Source organism: Rhinolophus hipposideros (assembly GCF_964194185.1).
Source record: "Rhinolophus hipposideros genome assembly, chromosome: 23".
In the NCBI taxonomy this organism is placed as follows: domain Eukaryota; kingdom Metazoa; phylum Chordata; class Mammalia; order Chiroptera; family Rhinolophidae; genus Rhinolophus; species Rhinolophus hipposideros.
In genome coordinates, this window is record NC_138069.1 from 9,025,008 (window position 1) to 9,046,641 (window position 21,634).

The following is a 21,634-nucleotide window of genomic DNA, read 5'->3' on the forward strand; positions in this document are numbered from 1 at the left end:
TTACCACAGACTAACTGATACAAACAGGAGTGAGGTTTCTACAGCATCTCACAATGTTATAACGAAATGACATTAAACAAAACGACATTGAGGACATGTTGTAACAAAACCCAGAGGGGAAATAAATAAAATAGAAACTAGAAAAATAATAGAAAAGACCAATAAAACTAAGAGCTGGTTTTCTGAAGAGATACACAAAACTGACAAACCTTTAGCTAGACTAACTCAGAAAAATAGAAAGAGGACTCATACCAATAAAATCAGAAATGAAAGAGAAGTTACAACTGATACCCCAGAAATAAAATTTAAAAATCATGAGACACTACTATGAACAATTATATGCCAACAAACTGGGTAACCCAGAAGAAATGGATAAAGTCCTAGAATGTACACTCTATCCAGATGCAGTCATGAAGAAATAAAAAATCGGAACAGACCAATAACGAGTAAGGAGATTGAACTGGTAATCAAAAACCTCCCAACATAGGAAAGCTCAGGACCAGATGGTTTTACTGGTAAATTCTAACAAACATTTAAAGAAGATTTAACTACAATCCTTCTCAAACTCTTCTCAAAACCAAAGAGAAGAAAACACTCCCTACACTCTGAAAGCCACATAAGGACAACACAAGGAAAAAATATTACAGACCAATATCCCTGATGAATATTGATACAAAAATTCTCAACAAAATATTAGCAAACTAAATTCACAGCACATTCTAAATTCACAGATCATTCAACATGATCAAGTGGAATTTATCCTTGGGATACAAGGATAGTTCAATAAATGCCAAGTATAAATGGGATACACCATATTAATAGAATGAAAAGTAAAACTCATATCATTATCTCAATACAGAAAAAGTATCTGACAAAAATCCTGTCATGCAAAAAAAAAAAAAAATCCTCAACAAAGAGAGAATAAAAGGAATATACCTCAACATAATGAAGGCTGTGTGAGACAAACCTAAAGCCAACATCATATTCAATGGTGAAAGGTTGAAAGATATTTTTTTCTCTTAAAATCATGAACAAGACAAGGATGCCCATTCTCACCATTCCTATTCAACGTAATATTAAAAGTACTAGCCAGAACAATCAGGCAAGAAAAAGAAATAAAAGGCATCCAAACAGAAAAAAAAAGTAAAGCTGTCTATGTTTGTAGATGATATGCTCTTATATGGAAAAAATCCTAAAGCCTCCACCAAAACACTGCTAAAACTAAAGAACAAATTCAGTAAAGTTACAGGGTACAAAAATCAACATATAGAAAATAGTTGTGTTTCTATACACAAACAACAAAACATTTTGGGGGAAAAAACACTCCTGTTCACAACAACATAAAAAATAATACAACATTTAGGAATAATTTAATGAAGGAAGTAAAAGATTTGTATACTGAGAACTACAAGCCTTTGATGAAAGAAATTGGAGAAGACACAAAATAATGGAAAAATACCCCATGTCCATGAATTAGAATAAATACTGTTAAAATGTCCATTTAACCCCAAGCCATCTATCAGTTAAATGCAACTTCTGTATTCCAATGGCATTTTTCACAGAAATAGAAAAACAATCTTAAAATTTTATGGAGCCACAAAAGATCCCAAATAGCCAAAGCAATCTTGAGAAGAGCAAAGCCACAGGTATCATATGTCCTTAATTTCAAATTACACTACAAAGCTATAGTGATCAAAACAGCATAATACTGGCATAAAAATGGACACACAGATCAATAAAATGGAATCAAGAGCCAAGAAACACCTCTACCACATATATGGTCAACTAATATTTGATGAAAGAGCCAAGAATACCCAATAGGGGAAGGATAGTCTTTTCAATGAATGGTGCTAGGAACACTAGATAACCGTATGTAGAAGAATGAATTGGAATCCTCTCTTATACCACTCACAAAAATGAATACAAAATAGATTAAAGACTTAAACATCAGATCCAAAGCCGTAAAACTACTAGAAGAAATTATAAGGAAATGCTCCTTGACACAGGGTTTAGCAGCAATTTTCTGGATACAGCACCAAAAGCACAGCAACAAAATCAAAAACAAAGAACTGGAATTACATCACTAAAAATCTGTACAGCAAAACAAACAGTCAGCAAAAGGAAAAGGCAACTGTGGAATGGGAGAAAAACTTGCAAATCATAAGGGATTAATACCCAAAATATATAAGAACTCATACAATTTAATAGCAAAAAAACCAAGCAACCCAATTAAAAAAATGAATAGTTCATCTCAGTATTCAGGGGAACTGAATAGACAGTTTTCCAAAGAAGATATACAAATAGCCAAAAGGTACATAAAAAAAGGTGCTCAAAATCACTAATGATCAGGAAAATGCAAATCAAACCACAATAAAATATCAATTCACACCTGTTAGAATGGCTAGACAAGAGATGAAAAGCGTTGGTGAGGATGTGCAGAAAAGGGAACCCTTGTGCACTGTTGGTGGGAATATAAATTGTTGTAGCCACTATGGAAAACAGTATGGAGATTGCTGAAAAACTTAAAAATATAACTACTACATGATCCAGCAATGCCACTTCTAGGTATATATGCAAAGAAATTGAAATGAGGACCTCATAGAGATACCTGCACTCTCATGTTCATTGCAGCATTACTGACAATAGCCAATATGGAGAGGCAAACTGTCTGTCAACGGTTGAATGAATAAAAAGATGTTATTCTCTCTCTCTCTCTCTCACACACACACACACACACACACACACACACACACAGAGGAAGATAGGGAGAGAAGAAGAGAGGAATAGGGAGAGGAAAGAAAAAAAAGAGGGAGAGAGAGAGAGGGAGAGGGAGAAGGAGAGGGGCAGGGAGAGGGACAAGGAGAGGGAGAGGGGGAGGGAGAGGGACAGTGAGAGGGAGAGGGAGAGAAAGCAAGAGGGAGAGCGAGAGGGAGAGAAATGTTACACAGCCATGAGAAAGGAGGAAATCTTGTCATTTTCGACAACTTGAATGAACCTTAAGGGTATTATGTTAAGTGAAATAAGTCAGATAGAGAAAGACAAATAATGTATATCACTTATATGTGGAATCTAAAAAAGCCGAACTCAGAAAAATACAAAGTGGTGGTTACCAGGGGACTCAAGGAAAGGGAAATATGGAGCTAATGGTCATAGGGTGCAAACTTCACTTTTAAGTTAATGAGTTCTGGGGATCTAATGTACAGCATGCAGATTATATCTAATAATACTGCACTATATACCTGAAAGTTGCTGAGAGAGTAAATATTAAATGTCCTTACCTCAAAAAAGAAATGGTAATTATGTGACAGGATGGAGATGTTAACTAATGCTATGGTGGTAACCATTTTGCAACGTATCAATGTATCAAGTCAACATGTACACTTTAAACCTACACAATGTTATATGTCTATTATAGCTCCATAAAGCTGGGGGTGGGAATCTGGCTTCCATAAACTTTCAAACTGAAGTGATGGGGAAAAACATCTGAACTTAAGCTTCAATCCTGAGAGCAGTCTGTTAGCTTTCAGACTGCGCATCTTAATTCATTTCTCCCTATGTCCATAACCACTTACGTATTGAGACTCCCACAGATGCTGCTGCCAGTCCGTGCAGTAAAAACTTTGCTGAGCATAAGCTGTGGAGGAGAACTATGAAGGAAAAGAGAGGGACAAAGAGAGGTCAAAACTAAAATAAAATAAAATAAGAACCTTTTCAATTTATTATAAATAAAAATGTGTAAGTCACAGAGATTTCACTGCAGTTACAACAATGAAGCAGCATTAAATCATAAACGTAGTAATCTATCATGCTCAATCTGAGCGAAGGCTGTATGAAATTCTCTTATCTGCAAAAATATTAACTATTCTAAATGGATTCATTACGAAAAATCAGAAAATCCCCTACCGGATTTGATGAATTTTTAAGGTGGATCCTTTGTAGCTCATTGCTACTGAGCCAAACATCATCTCTCCAAGCATATTGGCATCAGAAGAGCACCGAGAACCCTAAACAATAGCCACAACATTAATGAAATTGCAGAATTTAAAACCTTATGATTTTCAAATACTAATTTTTATTAAAAATTATTTTGCTATAGTTATTCTACATAAGAGATTAACTGATTCTATATGGTATACACTGTTCCACAGTTTGATTCTCTTCATTTCACAGTGTCTTATAGATCTAACCATATTGTTACACATGGATACCTTTTTAAAAAAACACACAGCATTTCTACTTTATGAAAACAGCACACTTTTTATCAAGTGAGTTCCCCTTACTAATGGGTACTTAGGTCACTTCCAGGTTTTTGCTATTATAAATAAGCATTATTAACCAAATCTTATGCATATGCAATGTTTCTCCAGGACCGATAACAAGAAGTAGAATTCACTGAACTTGAAATTTTACTACTCCTATTGTGCAAAAAATTTGTATCTTTTTTTTAAGGACTTATTTGAAACATTAGAATGACTTATTTTCAAAAATCTCTGATCAAAAAGTTATTCCTTTCCATTATTCTTTAATTGTCCTCATAGGAATCAGAAAAAAGCTAAAAATTGAACTCATCCATTTGCTTACTATTTAGATACTGTGGAAAACATCACTAATTATCTACCAAATATCTTATTCCTTAGTTTTTGAAGTCCTATTTGTTTCAGGGCAGCAATGCGCCCAACTGAAAATAAAATGCATTTCAGAGCCTCCTTTGTAAATAGGAAATTTAGGGTTGGTTTCTACATTCAAAAGGTTAAACCAATGGCTGGAGTAACAGCTTTCAGAACTATCCATTTATATGCATTCAATACAGGCCTGGTCAATGAGATATAAATGGAAGTCACTGGCGATGGAGACGCCATATCTGACCACAAGGCAACAAGACACATTAATTCTATATAGAAAGATAAGGGAGCCTTGGTCTCTGAGGCCATTTTGAAGCCCATGTATCATACCTAGAAGGCTTCACAGACTTCTTGTCATGTGAGGAAAAGAATCCCTAATTTGCTTAAATCACTGTTTTAAAGGGCGTCCCAATGCAATTCCTAACAGATAACAATTATATAACAATACAATTGATGAGGAAGATGACCCAAAGCATTTACAGATTTTACTACAAATAGAAAAATATCCTAAGAAAAAACATAAAAATAAATTAGTGTTTACATTTTATGAGACCATACAGTTTGCTATTAAAGATTGCCTTTAATACCAGCCAAATAGTTATCATGAATGTCACTGACAGGTTATATATTTTAATGTGATAGTCTATAATGAAGGTCATAATTAAGGAAGTGCTATCATCTTTAATGCTTTTTTCAAAAAAAGGCCCTTATTTGAAAGGTCAATTCTTTGCAAGTACTCATTGAAGGAAGCTAATAATCTATAATAATCTGCCTAAATAAAAAATAATATTCTAGTTACCTGAATCACATTTTATCAAGTGTAGTAAAATATATACTACAATAATTCAATGCCTTCTTGCTAAAAAAACAGATTTCCAGGACCATACTAAACCTATCAGAATAGGTTTAGTGGCGCATGACCTGGAAATCTGTATCTTAAGAAAATCTCTAGGGATTTTGATGCAAAATCAAAATTACAGTCACTCACTGATTCAGAGTTTCTAAAAATCTGGATCCATTTGCTAATATTCATTTTTAATTACATACTATTAGGAAGAAAGGCAAGTTTGCACAATTGATCAAATTAGCAAATGTCTAACAGGCGTGACTCTGAAGATGTTACACAGGCAGCACCACCAGGACTTCTTAGGGTATCCTGCTGAAGGGGGGGAGGAATGGAGGAGCCAGGCAGCGCCTCCTAATAATATTTACATTTTAACAACTTCAGAATTCTTTCACATATACCATCACATAGATGTGGTGTAAGGACTAATTTCCATCCACACACAATTACCTAATTACAAATAATTTAAAAGCCTATGATTCCATTTTGGTACTGCTAAATATGAAATACTTGTGACAAAGTTACATCAGATGTATGAAATCAAATACTGATCTCATGTAAAATATAACAAGTTTATAGAGCATTTCCTCTGTATTGCTGATTTGTTTAATTATGTATTTTAAAAGAAGTTACTTTTTAAAAAAATTACTTTTAAAAAATAAAAACGCACATTTCTAATTTTGTATACTTCCTGTCATACTTCAATTTCATACTATAGCCGAACTGTATAATTATTTTATATTTATCTTCATATCTCAATAATTTAAAAGTATGTAAAATAAGAAATTATTCAGGTAGCTCCAAAAATCTGAATTGGGAAATAAAAGGTAGAGAAAATACCCCTGCTACTATGCTCATATGTACCTATGCTACCTACAGCAGTTTTCAAATTATTTGGTAGCAAAACCCCTTTTATGCTCATAGTTCTTTGTACTTCCCCTATCTTAAAATGTATCCAAGTTCACAAACTTGTTTAATTATCTGCCTCCCCAGCTACAATGTAAACTCCAGGATGGTAAAAACTAGTCCACGTTATATCCCGTCCCTTCCATAGTGTATACAACATGTTGTAGATACTCAAATATGTGTTTGAATGAATGAATAAATAAATGACATCAGTGATCTTACCTGGTACTTTGGACACTGGTCTTTCACATCAGAAGATGAGGTCATAGAACTATCTAAAGAGGAAGAGCTGTCTCCTCCAGGTTTCAGTTGGCAGCATTTTCCAAAGACTTTAACTTGAGCATCACTACAAAGTTTCTGAAATAGAGATATTATCCTCATTCATATTTTAAATGATTTTTAGCCACACACAAGTGTAATTGTAGTATAAAAAGCTTTGGAAAAACCAAAGATAAAATCATTCAAAATAATATAACCTGAACATAATGACTATTTGCATTTTACCACATTCTCTCCAATACTGTTTACTATTTTTTGTCTCACAACTATAATAATATCTGTGGAGTTTGTCTTGTCCTTTTCTCAGCAACATTATTAAGCTACGGAGATTTTTCTATATTACTATGGTCTACACAATATTCATTACTAGTGACAATAATATACTACAGCAGTTTTCAAATTATTTGGTAGCAAAACCCCTTTTATGCTCTTAAAAATTATTGAGGACCCCAAAGACCCTTTGTTTATGTGAGTTTTATCTATCAATATTTTCCTGTATTAGAAATTAAAACCAAGAAATTTAAAAATACTTACTAATTCATTTAAACATAACAATATACCCACTACAAGTAACCATAAGTAACATTTTTATGGAAAAAAACTTGGGAGAGATGTAGGGGTGGAAGGAAAAATACAAATGATTTTTATATTTTACTATATGTACATACATATAAATTTAATCTTTTCAAATGAGAAGGTATTGAACAGTTGAATTTTTAGTAAGAGTTAATCTTAGGATCAGAAGGTTGTGCAGTCTAGTATGGACGAAGAACATATTTCTTTATTCCTCTTCTTCTCTGCACCCTCCTCAACAGGTTCTAGAACTTTCATTGCTCACAGCTACCAAAGTTGCAATGCACCCAAGTGTGTGATACCCCCAGAAGTGCTTCATCACAGTTACCAGTATGTCCACTCTTCCATGAAACAGGCCTCAAATAGGTTTTCAGAAGAAGAAATCTGACAGAAACCACAATTTTGGGGACACTAATTGTTTTACAGTTGCCCCCATCACCAAAGTCACTGTGAAAGAGAGCACCTGGTAATTCCAAATCCCCTCTAACTAAAAATGTAAAGAGAGAGCATGGTAAAGTAAAAAGAACAAGGGCTTAAAAACTAAACAGACTGAATTTAAATCCTGGCTCCTTGGGCAAGTTACTTGACTTCTCTAACCCTTATCTGTTTAATGGGAAGAAAAACCCTACCTACAGTGTTTCCCCGAAAATAAGATCTAGTTGGACAATCAGCTTTCGTGCATCTTTTGGAGCAAAAATTAATATAAGACCCAGTCTTATTTTCCTATAATATAAGACTGGGTCTTATATTAAGTTTTGCTCTAAACGATGCATTAGAGCTGATTGTCCAGCTAGGTATTATTTTGGGGGAAACATGGTAATGGGTAGGTTGTATGGAACACTTAAAGGGTGTGTGTGTGTCTCATTATATACCTACATATAAATAAATATATAAAGTGCTCAATATAATATCTAGAACTAACATCCTTACTGATTGGCAGCTATAAATAATATTAGAAAAAAGTTAAAGTAGGGGGCTAACATAATTGAATGCCTATTCGTGAGTCAGGAACTTCACTAGATATTTCCATTTATATTATTTCACTTAAACATTCACTGAAAATATTGGTATTTTCAGTGTTGATGTTCTTGGCCACATCTTAATAACTTTACTACTTACTGGTCACCAACAAAACGTGAGGCCTTTAAAGTATATTTTCTATAATACTCACTGTGGTAGATATTATAACCGAATTTTACTGATGAGAAACCTGAAGCCCAGAGAAGTTAAGTAACTTCACCAAGGTTACAACAGCTAATAAGTATGTTATAGAACATACTTCGAGTCAAAATCCCGCTAGCCTGATGTATCCACTATTGCAACCACCATTTTCTCTGTTAACAAAAGTATCTGAGTACTGCATGTACCAAGCACTAGGGGACAGAAGTGAATAGAACAGACACAGTTGTTTTCCTCATGGAACTAACAATCTAACAGGGGAAAGAGTCATTTAACAAATAACTAGACAAATACATATAACGAAATATATAATATCAGACAATTAAGTTCATGAACTCATCCTAGAACAGGTGCTACGTACCTCATTGCTGAATATCACTACGGTCACCTTCGAAGTACTCCCCTTGGGAAACTATGCACTGATGCCAGTGCCTAATCCACCCTTCAAAGCAATTTTGGAACTCTTTTTCTGGAATGGCTCTCAGAGCTGTCGTCGTATTACCCATGATGTCCTGAATGTCACCAAAATGTCTTCCTTTCAGTATTTCCTTTATCTTTGAGTAAAGAATCATTGGGGGCCACATCAGGTGAGCAGAGAGGGTGTTCCAATACACTTATTTGTTTACTGGTTAAAACTCCCTCACAGACAGTGCCGTGTGAGCGGGTGCATTGTCCTGATGCAAGAGCCTTGAATTGTTGATGAAAAGTTCAGATCGTCTAACTTTTTCACACAGCCTTTTCAGCACTTCCAAATAGTAAACCTGGTTAACTGTCCAGTTGGTACAAATTCATAGTGAATAATCCCTCTGATATCAAAAAAGGTTACCGACATTGTTGTAACCAGTTCGCGAACTTAATTGTCGGAGCTCGTATATTTCAAATATGATTTAGGACAGCCACTCAGTTAACTCATAGGCACTTACTATCTGGTCAGGTACTGTTCTGTATATATTGTACTCTTTTATTCCTAACTGTATAAAGTAGGTATTATCCCCATTTTACAGATGAGAGGTTAAGAAACAACAATGTTTAAGTGAACTGCCCAAGAGAGGACTTAATTTAGTCTTGGCAGATCAAGGAGGTGACATTTAAGCTGGGATTACAAAAAAAGCATAGGAGTTGAGGTGAAAGAGGGAGAGGGAGAAAGACATTCCAGGCCGAAGAAACGATGTATGGCCAATCTCTGAAACAAGAAGCAATATACTAGAGGGAAAAAAGAAATATATAATAAGGTCAGACAATTACGTTCGCAAACTTACCACCGTGCGCTTACATTGGCAGCACTGCACAGACAACTCGGTAAGGCTGTGTTCGTGTCGACACGTGGGGGTGTCTTGCTGAGTGGCATTCATTATTGTTGTTGTGTGTTTTTGTGTGCAGTCACGAGAATGAGCTTGAATTAGAGCAATTAACAAACTTGGCAAGAGTGGAAGTGAAATGAGGGACATGTTAGTCCACGTTTATGGGGATAATGCCATGAAGAAAATGGCAGTGTACAAACGGATTAAGTGTTTTTCTGAGGGGAGAGAATGCGTCACTGATGAAGAGTGGTCAGGGCAGCCAGTAACGAGCAACACTGACAAAATATTGCAAAAATTCGTCAAATTGTGTGTCAAAATCATCAGCTAACTGTGAGAAGCATAAAACCAAGTAAACATCGATAAACAGGAAAATCTTAACTGAAAATCGTAGCATAAGAAAGGTGTATGCAAAAATGGTCCCAAAGGAGTTGTTCCATCACGAAAATGCACCAGCTCACACGGCACGGTCTGCGAGGGAGTTTTTAGCCAGTAAACAAATAACTGTATTGGAAAACCCTCCCTATTCACTTGACCTGGCCCCCGATGACTTCTTTCTTTACCCGAAGATAAAGGAAATATTGAAAGAAAGATATTTTGATGACATTCAGAACATCAAGGGTAATACAATAACAGCTCTGATGGCCATTCCAGAAAGAGTTCCAAAATTGCTTTAAAGGGTGGACTAGACGCTGGTCGGTGCATAGGTATTATTCCCATTTTACAGATGAGAGGTTAAGAAACTCCCCCAAGGGGAGTACTTCAAAGGTGACCGTAGTGATATTCAGCAATAAGGTGTGTAGCACTTTTTCTAGGAGGAGTTAGCTAACTTAACTGTCATATGTTGTATAAGCATAATAATACTTTTCGTTCTCTCTTACAGGAAAGGTAAGTAATTCAGTTCTGCCCTTGCTTTATTTTTCATTAATGTCCTGGAGAAACTGTCCATCTATTTTTACAAATCTTCCTCATTCTTTTTTTTAAAAGTACAGTTGCATAAAACTCTAGTGTGTAAATACACTGTTCCTTATTTAACCAGTCATTTGTTAATGACATTGCAGGTGGAACTACTGGGTCAAAACATAAACACATATAAGTTTGAAAGCTACTGCCAATTACCCTCCATGGAAATTTACATTTCACTCACTTTAACAGTAAAGTCTTGCTTGTCATTCTAAGTTTGGGTTATTGCCACTCTAAATGAACTAAAGTCACAGGAGAGTTTTAATTTTTATTTCCTTTATTATGAATGAGAGTAACAATCGTTTTAAATATGTAATGGTCCTTTATATGTGTACTCTCTGCTCTTGTCCTTCACCCCATTTTCTACTAAGTGGTTTTCCTATCTTGATTTCTAGGAACTAGAAAGATTTGTCACTTAGTTTTAGATTGTGAATTGTTTTCCCAGGGTATAATTTGTCTTTGAACTTGCCTATGGTGGTGTTTTCTTTTTTGTTTATTTTTGCTTTATTTTGTTTGCCACACAATTTTTTTTTTAATTTGGTTGTCAAATTTATCAGTATTTTACTTTATGGCCTCTGGGTTTTAATTTGTAGCTAGAACTTCTCAACTACACAGATTATATATATATATATATATATATATATATATATATATATATATATATAAAGTCACTCTTACTTTTTTTGTAATGGTATAGTTTTATTTTTTACATTTAAATGTTTGACACTTGAGCTATGAATCCAAATTTATCTTTCTTCTAAAGAGCCATCTAATTGTCTCGATACACCATCTATTAATCTTTACCTTATTGATTTAAAATGACACCTTTATCAAATACTGAATTCCTGCATGTATTTGGATCTATTTCAGATCCTGTATTTCGGTCTATTGGTCTATCTATTTTTGTGACAATAACATACTGTTTTAATGATGGAGACTTTACTGTATATTTTCAAATTTGGTAAGGCTAGGTCATCCCCACTGCCCTTCTTTTTCTTTTTTCCAACCATTATTGCAAATTTTTTTCCATTTGAACTTTAGCATATGCTATCTGGTTCCAGACACGACACCCCACCAAATAAATAAATGTAGTTGGCATTTTTATTGAGATACCAGTAGCAACATTTTACAAAATAATTTAAAAAGAACGGAAAACTTTATGACATGAGTATTATCCAAGAATATATTTTGCCTTTCCATTTGCTCAAGTAAGATTTTATGCACTTCAGGAGACTTTTAAAAGTTCTAAACACATAGGTTTTGTTAAGTTTCTGCACATGTACTTTTAAAAACTGTTATTTTAAATGGAGTCTTGGCTTCCTTTATATCTTCTAATTGGAAGCTATTTGTATATGTTGAGCTTATTGATTTGTGTATATTAACTTTTATACAGCTCCAATTACCTAATCACGTCTTACGTTCCAAATCTCGTATCAGAATTAAGCCTCAACTATTAACATTTGTACAATACTTCAGAGTGAACAAACCCTCACACACTGTAAGTTGTATTCACCTTTCCAAAGTTATGTGATTTTTCTGATGTATAACTTCACTGGGAACTCATGAAATAGCACTGCGTTAACATTAAATCATAAACAACGTCTAGAATAATGATAGTATCATGTGATCAAACCACACTGGATCCACCTGGCTACATCAGTGTTCAAAGAAACCACATCTCAATACTTTTTACATTTTAGCTATAAGATAATAAGGTCTGAGGATCAAATGTAAAAAAAATAATAAATTTTTACAAACAATTTAAGTTCTTTTATTAAAATCATTGAATGTACTCAATTTAATCAGGTTTTAAAGTTCAACAGTCATTTTTCATAGAATATAACAGAATTACAAAATACATGTTCTGAGAAAGCTATACATTGATTAATAAACTTTATTTCATTATTATGAGACAATATTTAGGCATGCAAAATACTTTAATTTCTAAAATAAAGTATTTATGTAATTCACTAATCATAGAATTTAAAATGTAATAAAGTACACAGCTCCCTCATTTCCTCCCAAATTCATTAAATATACTCTAGATACACAGTATTTGCTTTTTGTGGAAATACAGAAATGTTCTGCTTATCCTACAAGGTGATGTCATGTTCTTCAAACAGAATTCCTTGGTTCGACTGAATCCAGAAATGAATCAGTATTCCATTATGAAACACTGCCTTCCTTCCCATCCCACTCAATAAATTATGATCATCTATCATCTTTACAAAGAAAATTGCCATGTGTCTTATTTAAAGGGATCTCAATAAGTATTTTTACAATGGCTATATCTTAATACTGATGTAGCTTCAAAGTAAACAAATTTCATTAACCTGATTTTGATCCAATTAATCACACTCGAACTTATTTAGTAAGCCCAAGTATTAGTATCTTTTACTTTTACTTGACAGCTTTCAAATGAAATTTTTTTCAAACATAATCCTAAAATTCAGAATCAGGCTGATATTAAATTGCCTAAGAAGCTTACAGATATTTCCAAATTAGAAAATGTTAATTTCTTTTTGGTAAAGGGAGCAGAGTAAAGCAATTTGGTAGAACTCACATTCTAAAGCTTGGCTCTCCATTTATAATTCATGGTATTATTTTCTCAATGTTAAGATAGAAATTTTCCTCAATGAAACTTTTGGTAAATTATATGGCTAAATTAGTATTTATAATCCTTATTCTCTCATGTAGATTGTTTTAAACTAAAAAAAAGAAAGGGCATGAGAAGTGACTTCAACATTTATCACATCTAAATTGAATGCTGCTGTGCAAAGACAAAGCTGAACGATTTACCTTCAGTCAGCAAACTGCTAACGCCTAAACTATCTCAAAATTATGTAGGGATCTAAAATTTTGTGTAAGTTTAAAATTATCATTTATTTCACACAGTCCTTCTTTGCCTTTACAGAATCCACATGATTTCATGTTCCAATTGGACAGGTACAGTAAAGTGAATGAAAAAAAATCACGTAAAGATCAAACAGCTTGCAATTGAGGGAAACAATGGGCATTTCGTGGTGTTCTGTAGTGTTTAAAAGGAACATATGATATCTTCATGAAAGTATTTTCAGGATTTTGACAATAAACTTCCTAACTGTAATTACAATTGATCAAATATGTCTTGAGTACTTAATACATGGGAGACAATGTGCAGTTTAGGAAACAAAGATGAATGACAGAGAACTTTTTTACTTTTTCCCCCCTAGTCTAATAGCAAATATACACATAACTATAGCTATAATATAGAAGTCTATGAAAGACTATTTGCAAAGGATTATGCGAATTGCAATGGAAGAGAAAAAGAAATGTACCTAGAGGAATCAAAAAGGATTCATAAAGTTCTGATAAAATGAACCTTAAAGAGGATAAATCTTCATTTAGAGAGATGGCATGTAGGGAGGACATATACAACAAGTGAGACTGGAGGTATTCAAAGCTGTGATTTCCAGTCACTGATGAGACTTGAGAAAAGTTTAAAAAAGAAGAAGTAGACTTACAGGAAAATTTCAGAGAGTTGAGGAATGAGTGGTTGGTATGAGATTAGAGCCAGTAGACAGATTACTATTGAGACACAGAGAGACAGAGGAGACAAAGAGAAACACGGGAGAACAAGAGGTACGTAGAAAGAAGAATCTGAGAAGTGACACTGAGGAGAGCCTATCAGAGTGAGACACCAGCAGAGACAACAACAGACACTAAGAAGGAAGACTGAGAGGAACACAGACAGAAGAACACATACCTGAAGGAGAAAGTAGAAGGATAATTGTTTTGTTGGTGTTCAGATGAAGAGGCTTTCTGAATGTTTGCAGGCAAAGAAAAAAGCTAATTGAGAGGGAAGAAGGAAGACATCAGCAGAAAAGAAGGCCATGAGACAAACGAAGCACCATCCTACAAAAGGTGAGCAGAAAGGGTTCAAGAAACAGCATGAAGCCAGAATAACAAGGCTGTTTAAGATAAAAAGGAAGAACACTGAAGAAACACACAATGAACAGCATTAAGATGACTAGTAAGGGAGAGGTAATATGCTACAAAGAAAAACTTCAATAAATATTTGCTAAAAAAAATCAAGAGTACTGATTAATCAATTAATGTCAACTTATCAGCCTCAGCCTAATTCTGATGAGCTATCAGCAGTATAACTAAAAAGAAGACATGCTTAGCACTTCTGAAGCTACCTTAGATTTCAACTATCCACTTGACCATCTACAGTTCTATGACTCTTTGGCATCTCACCACTCAGCTATTCAAACCAAAATGCTGGTTTCACCAAAACACTTGCTTCTCCCTCATCAACCACATCTAACCATTCTCCACATAACAGCCCCAAGTGATTTTTTTCACTATATTTTTAAATTGAGATATAACTGACAACATTAGTTTCAGGTGTACAACATAATGATTCATGATTTGTATATATTGTGAAATGATCTCCACAATAAGTGCAGTTAACATTCACCACTATGTATAATTACAAAATTTTTTTCTTCTGATGAGAACTTTTAAGATCTACTCTTTTAGCAACTTTCAAATACATAAGTAATGTACACCATGATACACATTACATTCCATGATTTATTTCATAACTGGAAGTTTGTACCTTTTGACCCACTTCACCCATTTCGCCCACCTTCCACCCTCACCTCTGGCAACTACCTGTCTGTCCTTTGTTATCTATAGATTCAGTTCTTTTTAAATTCCACATATAAGTGAGACCATACATACACATTTGTCTTTCTTTCTTATTTCGTTTATCATAATGCCCTCCAGGTCCATCCATGTTGTTGTAAGTAGCAAGAGTTCATTCTATTTTACGACTGAATATTTTACAACTGAATAATATTCCATCGTATATATGTACCACTTCTTTATCTCATCATCTATCGATAGACACTTAGGCTGTTTCCATGTCTTGGCTGTTGTAAATAATGTTGCAATGAACATAGGGTTCATACACCTTTTAAAGTTAGTGTTTTTACTTTCTTTGGATAAATATCCCAAAGTGAAAATGCTGGATCATATGATAGTTCTATTTTTTTAATTTTCTGAGGAACCTCCATAGTGATTTCAATAGTAGCTGCATCAATTTACATTCCCACAAACCGTGCACAAGGGTTTTCTTTTCTTCACATCCTCACCAACACTTGTCTTTTTGCTAATAGCCATTCTAAAAGTGTGAGGTGATTTCTCATTGTGGTTTTCATTTGCATTTCCTTGATGATCAGTGATATTGGGCGCCTTCCCATGTTGGCCATCTGTATTTCTTTGGAAACATGTCTATTCAGATCCTGTGCCCATTTTTTAAATTGGATTGTTTGGGGGTTTTGCTATTGAGTTGTATGAGAGCTTTATGTATTTTGGATATTAACCTCTTGTCAGATATATAACTTGAAAATATTTTCTCCCAACCGGTAGGGCTCCTTTTCATTTTGTTGATGGTTTCCTTTGCTGTGCAGAAGCTTTGTGTTTTGATGTAGTTCCACTTGTTGGTTTTTGCTTTTGTTGCCTTTACTTTTGGTATCAAATCCAAAAACTCACTGCCAAAACTGATGTCAAAGAACTTGCTGCCTATGTTTTCTTCTACGAGTTTTATGTTTTCAGATCTTACATTTAAGTCTTTAATCCACTGTGACTTAGTTTTGCGTATGGTGTAAGGTAATCGTTTGATTTCATTCTTTTGCAAGTGGGCTGTCCAGGTGAACCAGTATCATTTATCAAAAAAGACTATCCTTTCCCCATTGCATATTCTTGGTTCCTTTGTCATAAACTAATTGATTGCATCTGTGTGAGTCTATTTCTGGGCTCTGTACCAAAGTGATTTTTGTGAAATGTAAACCAAATCCCTTTAATGGCTGCCCTCTGCATTTAGAATATAATCTAAATTTCTAACCTAGAGATCTATGAGGGCCTAAATACATTGGCTCCTGCTCCATCTCTTTCCAGCTTCTTCTCTAGCTACTTTACATACTAATTACTATCAGACTTGCCTTCTTTTAGTTCCTTCAATTCACCAAGCTCCTAAGTCACTTTGTGCTACATTTTCTGGTCCTACTACCAGGAAACTCACCCCCCATTCCATGCTTTCAGTTTCTGAAGATCTCAGCTTGAATTTCACTTCCTCAGTGAAACCTTCCTCAATACCCCTATACCCAAAATGATGAATACTGGTTTCCTTCCTGTGGAATCTCATAAGCATTGTGTGTGTTTTGTTCACAATACTTAATTACAATTTGGAATTATTAATCCATGTATTTATTTGTTCAATGTCTACCTCCCCTAAAGGATGACTAATTGCAGGTGCCAAGGCGGCAGAGACTGCTAAATCTCCAAGAAGCTAATAGATACTTAGTTATTTGTACAAATAAACAATACTTTAAGAACATTTTGCAATGCTTACTTCTTATCAGATTGAAAAAAGTGTCCAGATAATGGATACAAAATCTAAACAAAGCACAATTTCCAGAAAATGGAGAAAGTGTTAATAATTACAAGGACACAGTAAACCTGGCAATCAAAGTAACTCAGACATGTACATCTGCTATTACAGGCCACTGCAGCAGATGCTGAGCATGCAGCTATAAATAGGACCATATACTGTGGCCAACAGATCCAACTTTTCTAAGAACACAAAATCTCTAATACAAACTCCTGAGACTCAAAAAAATAAATATTTGTTTGCTTTAATGGACAATTCTACTGGTAGGAAAAGCTTTCCCAAAGTATTGGGAATAAAATGCTAGTGAAAATTGTCTGTTTAGGGGAGGGGAGAAAACACAATTGCAAGATTGCGTTTCAAGATTACAGGTCCACAGGACTGCATCTTTATGCCACAACATGTAGTGGCAGTAGCAAGAGCAGGGATAACCACAATGGCCTAGGTTTTCTTGGATGACCAAGTGAATGTCCATGCATTAATGCTAAAGTAGTCATAAAATATTTCAAAATATGACATTGAAAAGTAACAAAATAGATGCTCTTGCTACCACTGTAGAGTAGGGGAAACATGATAAATTAAGGGCTGCAGATTTAACTTACTTTGCACCTTCAGACAAGTAATTTCATCTCTTTAGGTCACACTTTCCACAACTGTGAGATGGGAGGTTTGGACCAGATCCTCTAAGGATCCCGATAGCTCTCGTCATATCTCTCAATACAATTACACAAGGAAATAAAAGTCAAACTAAAATGTTCTCTAGTACTAGACTAATGACAAATAAGGCAACTGTTTTTCCTTTAAAAATTCTCAAAATCTGGGCTCAGAATTATAAAAGCATGGCAAAGACGTTTTGTACTGACAAAAGTAATGTAATTGAAATTTTATTCACTTTCTTGAATTAAAATATCTAACATTAAATTTCAACCCAATCAACAATGATGCTCACCGATACTGATATGTCCTCGTTTTTCCTCTTAACACTGGAGTCAAACAAGACATTTCTCCCTCGTCTTTCACAGTCTTGATACACAATCAGTCGAATTTGGCTTGGATCAAACTCTGGCAGAGGCCAACTTTAAAGAAAAATAAAGATCTATTAGTTATTTTAATAAATATTCCACATAAATTCCACGGAATAAAATCTGTATAACAAAACCAAAAGTTTTATTATTGCTCAAAAATACAGAGATCTTTTTATAAAACACAACTATTTAAAGCTGAAAACATACAGCTATGACATTTTAGATTAAAAAATAAAAGTTGTGGCAAGTATCACTCAGTGTACATAAAATATAGTCATCCCATATTAATCTAAAAATAGCTAACTTAAAAAGTAAACACATTTAATATCGGGAAAATACATATTGATTTCATGTCATGAACCCAGATTAGCATAAAGTTAAGTCACATTTTTAAATAGTTTTGTTACTGTTTCTTTAAAATGGATATGTAAAAACAAAAAGTTTTCAGTTTAAATTTCACTTTAAATAAGTAGCTAAGTACTTATAAAACAATAACAAGTAAAAAAATGATGACTCATAAATAGGGTGGAAATTCTAACATATAGCTGGTGTGAGTAAACATTGGCACTGTGTCTTTAGAGACTGGCCTTTTAAATTATATACTACATAGACAAAATCTAGTAAAACTGAAGTTGACTCCAGCAATTCCATTCCAGAAAAGTTTACCATTATATGGTAAATGTTTATAGCAGCACTTTTCATAACAGTTGAAACTCAAAACAATTTAAATGCTCATCAATAGTCGAATGAGTAAATACATTATGGTATATTCAGACTACAAAATACTACACAACAAACACAATAAACAAACGTCAGCTATAGGCAAAAACATGGATGGACTCTAAGCAAAAGAAATCAGACAATGACACACATGCACACAACAAAAAGAAATAGTATTTTTCTATTTATACAAAGGTTTAAATCAGGTAAAGTTTTATCTAGAGATGCACAGTTAGTTTTTTAAACTATAAGGAAAACGAAGTGGTGTTTTCAAAGTTAGGAGCGTGGTTATCCCTGGGAGTGAGGCGGTGTGAGGTGGGAGCGTAACCAGGAAGGGAGCACTACTATGTTCTATATTTTGACTGGATAGTACTTAATGGATATGTACTTTACAGTACAAAACAAAACAAAAAAAAGCTACCACTTTTATGTACTTTTATTATGCATTTATTTCATAATTAAAAAGGTTGATGGAGTGAGACAGGGAGGAAAGGGAAAAAGAAATTAGTAAGCCCTGTGGTGTAGATAATGGTCTGGTGAACTGAACACAATACAACTGATGGGACAGTTGCTAAGAAACGGATATGTGCCTCCGATGTGCCAAACGTTGGTTGGAGCGAAATAATAAAAAACCTGCTCTGGAAGCAAGAGACATAGTGGCCAAGTAAAGAAACAAATGAACATGATAATTTTAGGTAAATGACAGATGAAATAAATCAAAACAGGGTATCAAGAGACTGTGACAGAGGAGGTGGAAAGAGGCCAGTATGGGAGTAGGGGAGGTATATGCATTTTTTAAGTGCCTATGAGGACAGAATTCTGGAAAAAATGAGAAGTTGGGTTTTCCTGGATGTGAGGTCTTCCAAGAGACCTTGAATTAGCAGTGACCCCCGTTTCATTCATCCAAACCCCTTTGGTCTCCAAGACACCAAAAAAAATAACATCCAAATTCCTTTGCTTAGATGTGAAGATGTCCACAATGGGCCCTGACCGGCCTTTCCAGACGCCTCCGTGTTACCCACACCACCATCATGCTGACTGGGAGGCGCAGGACATACCAGCCCACTTCAGAGTTCCTACCTCGGTACAGCCACTTCTTCTACCTGAAATATCCCCAACCACCTTGGCAAATGCCTATTCATTCTTAAAGATCTAGCTCAAATGTCACTTCCTTGGAAGCCTTTACTACCTAATTTCTCCAGTAGAGTTAGGGCTAACTTCTGAGATTACACTTACTTTAGATTATAACGCTAGTAGTATTTTCCACATTGTACTGGGAGTTATCTGTTTACATCTGTTACTTTGTTCCACTAGACAGAAACCTCCCTGAGGGATTCATCTCTGAATCCCTAATCCTAAACACATTAAATGAGTAAAACTACATACCCTTAAATAAAGGTAACACTACAGGCACTAAGTAAGTATTTTATGAGTACAAGGACTGAACTATAATATTCCACAATATGAAAAACTAAAACAAGCTTTCTTTTAAAAGTTAAAGACATATCTATCAACTGATGAATGAATAAGCAAAACGTGGTATATATCCATACAATGGAATATTATTTAGCTATTTAAAGGATACAGGCTCCAACATACAGGCTTGAAAACATTATGCCTAAGTAAAGAAGCCAGTCACAAAAGGCTACACACTGTGTGATCCCATTAATATGACCTGTCCAGAATAACCAAATCCACTGTGACGGAGAGTATATTAGTGGTTGCCCAGGAAGGGTGGGGGTGGGGGAGAAAGGAGATAAACTGCAATACGTAGAGTTTCTTTTCTTTATAGGATGACAAAATGTTCTGGAATGAGAAAGTGTGTGCTCGCTTTGGCAGCACATATACTAAAATTGGAATGAGAAAGTAATGATGGTTGCACAACTCTGTGACTATACTAAAAAAAAAAAAAAGCCACTGAATTGTACACACTCTAAAAGGGTGAATTTTATAGTATGTGAAATATATCTCAACAATAATAAAAAAGTTAGAATGCTTTTCTCCTGAACTTACTTAAGCATTTACAAAGCATACTTGTTAATTCAAAATAAGACTGTGTAAAATCTAAAATTATAAAACTTTTAGAAAGAAACATAGAAGAATATCTATGCAACCTTAAGGTATACAAAGATTTCTTAAGACACAAAAATTACTAAGCATAAAAGAAAAAATTGAAAAATTTTGGACTTTATCAAAATTTAAAGCCTACACATCAAAAGTTTTTTGTTTTTGGTTTTTGGTTTTAAGAGGCCAGCCAAAAACTGGAAGAATATTTGCAATGTATATAACTAACCCACTGAATTGTACACAGCCTTGTAAACAGCCCACAAAGAACTACAAAGCAGTAAGATAAACAATCCAGTTTTTAAATGGGAAAAAGACTTGGGCATTTCATATAAGGAGATACACGAGTGATGAATGAACAAAGCACATGGAAAAGATGCTAATAGTATTAATCATCGGGAAAATGCAAACTGTAACCCTTCTACAACCGTAAAACGGCTAAAATTAAAAGGACCACTTGTTGGTAAGAATATAAAGCCCTTGGAATTCTCATACACTGTTGGTAGGAGTATAAAACACACTGTTTGAGAAAATTATTTGGCAGCTATGAGCCAGCACTTTTTCTCATAGGTACATATCCAACAGAAATGAAAATACATGTCCACAAAGACTTTCACAGAAATGTTCTTTGCAGCTTTATTCATAATAGCAAAAAACTGGGAACACCTCAAATGACCATCAATGGGAGGATGGATGAACGAACTATGACATATTCCTACACTGAA

At 34.4% G+C, this 21,634-nt stretch overlaps 1 protein-coding gene across 3 annotated transcripts in view; it reads right to left on the minus strand.

The window, feature by feature from the left end:
• Positions 1–21,634, minus strand: part of FNIP1 (folliculin interacting protein 1) — a 113,742-nt gene that overhangs the window by 48,888 nt on the left and 43,220 nt on the right. For all 3 annotated transcript variants that reach the window (XR_013992405.1, XM_081035781.1, XM_081035782.1), the window contains exons 2-5: positions 18,050–18,176; positions 6,595–6,729; positions 3,904–4,004; positions 3,573–3,647 (exon numbers count right to left, since the gene is read on the minus strand). Coding sequence is in view for 2 of the 3 variants with exons in the window: in XM_081035781.1 (XP_080891907.1) it covers positions 3,573–3,647; positions 3,904–4,004; positions 6,595–6,729; positions 18,050–18,176 (438 nt within the window). In the remaining variant the exon portion in view is untranslated. The remainder of the gene's footprint in view (positions 1–3,572; positions 3,648–3,903; positions 4,005–6,594; positions 6,730–18,049; positions 18,177–21,634) is intronic.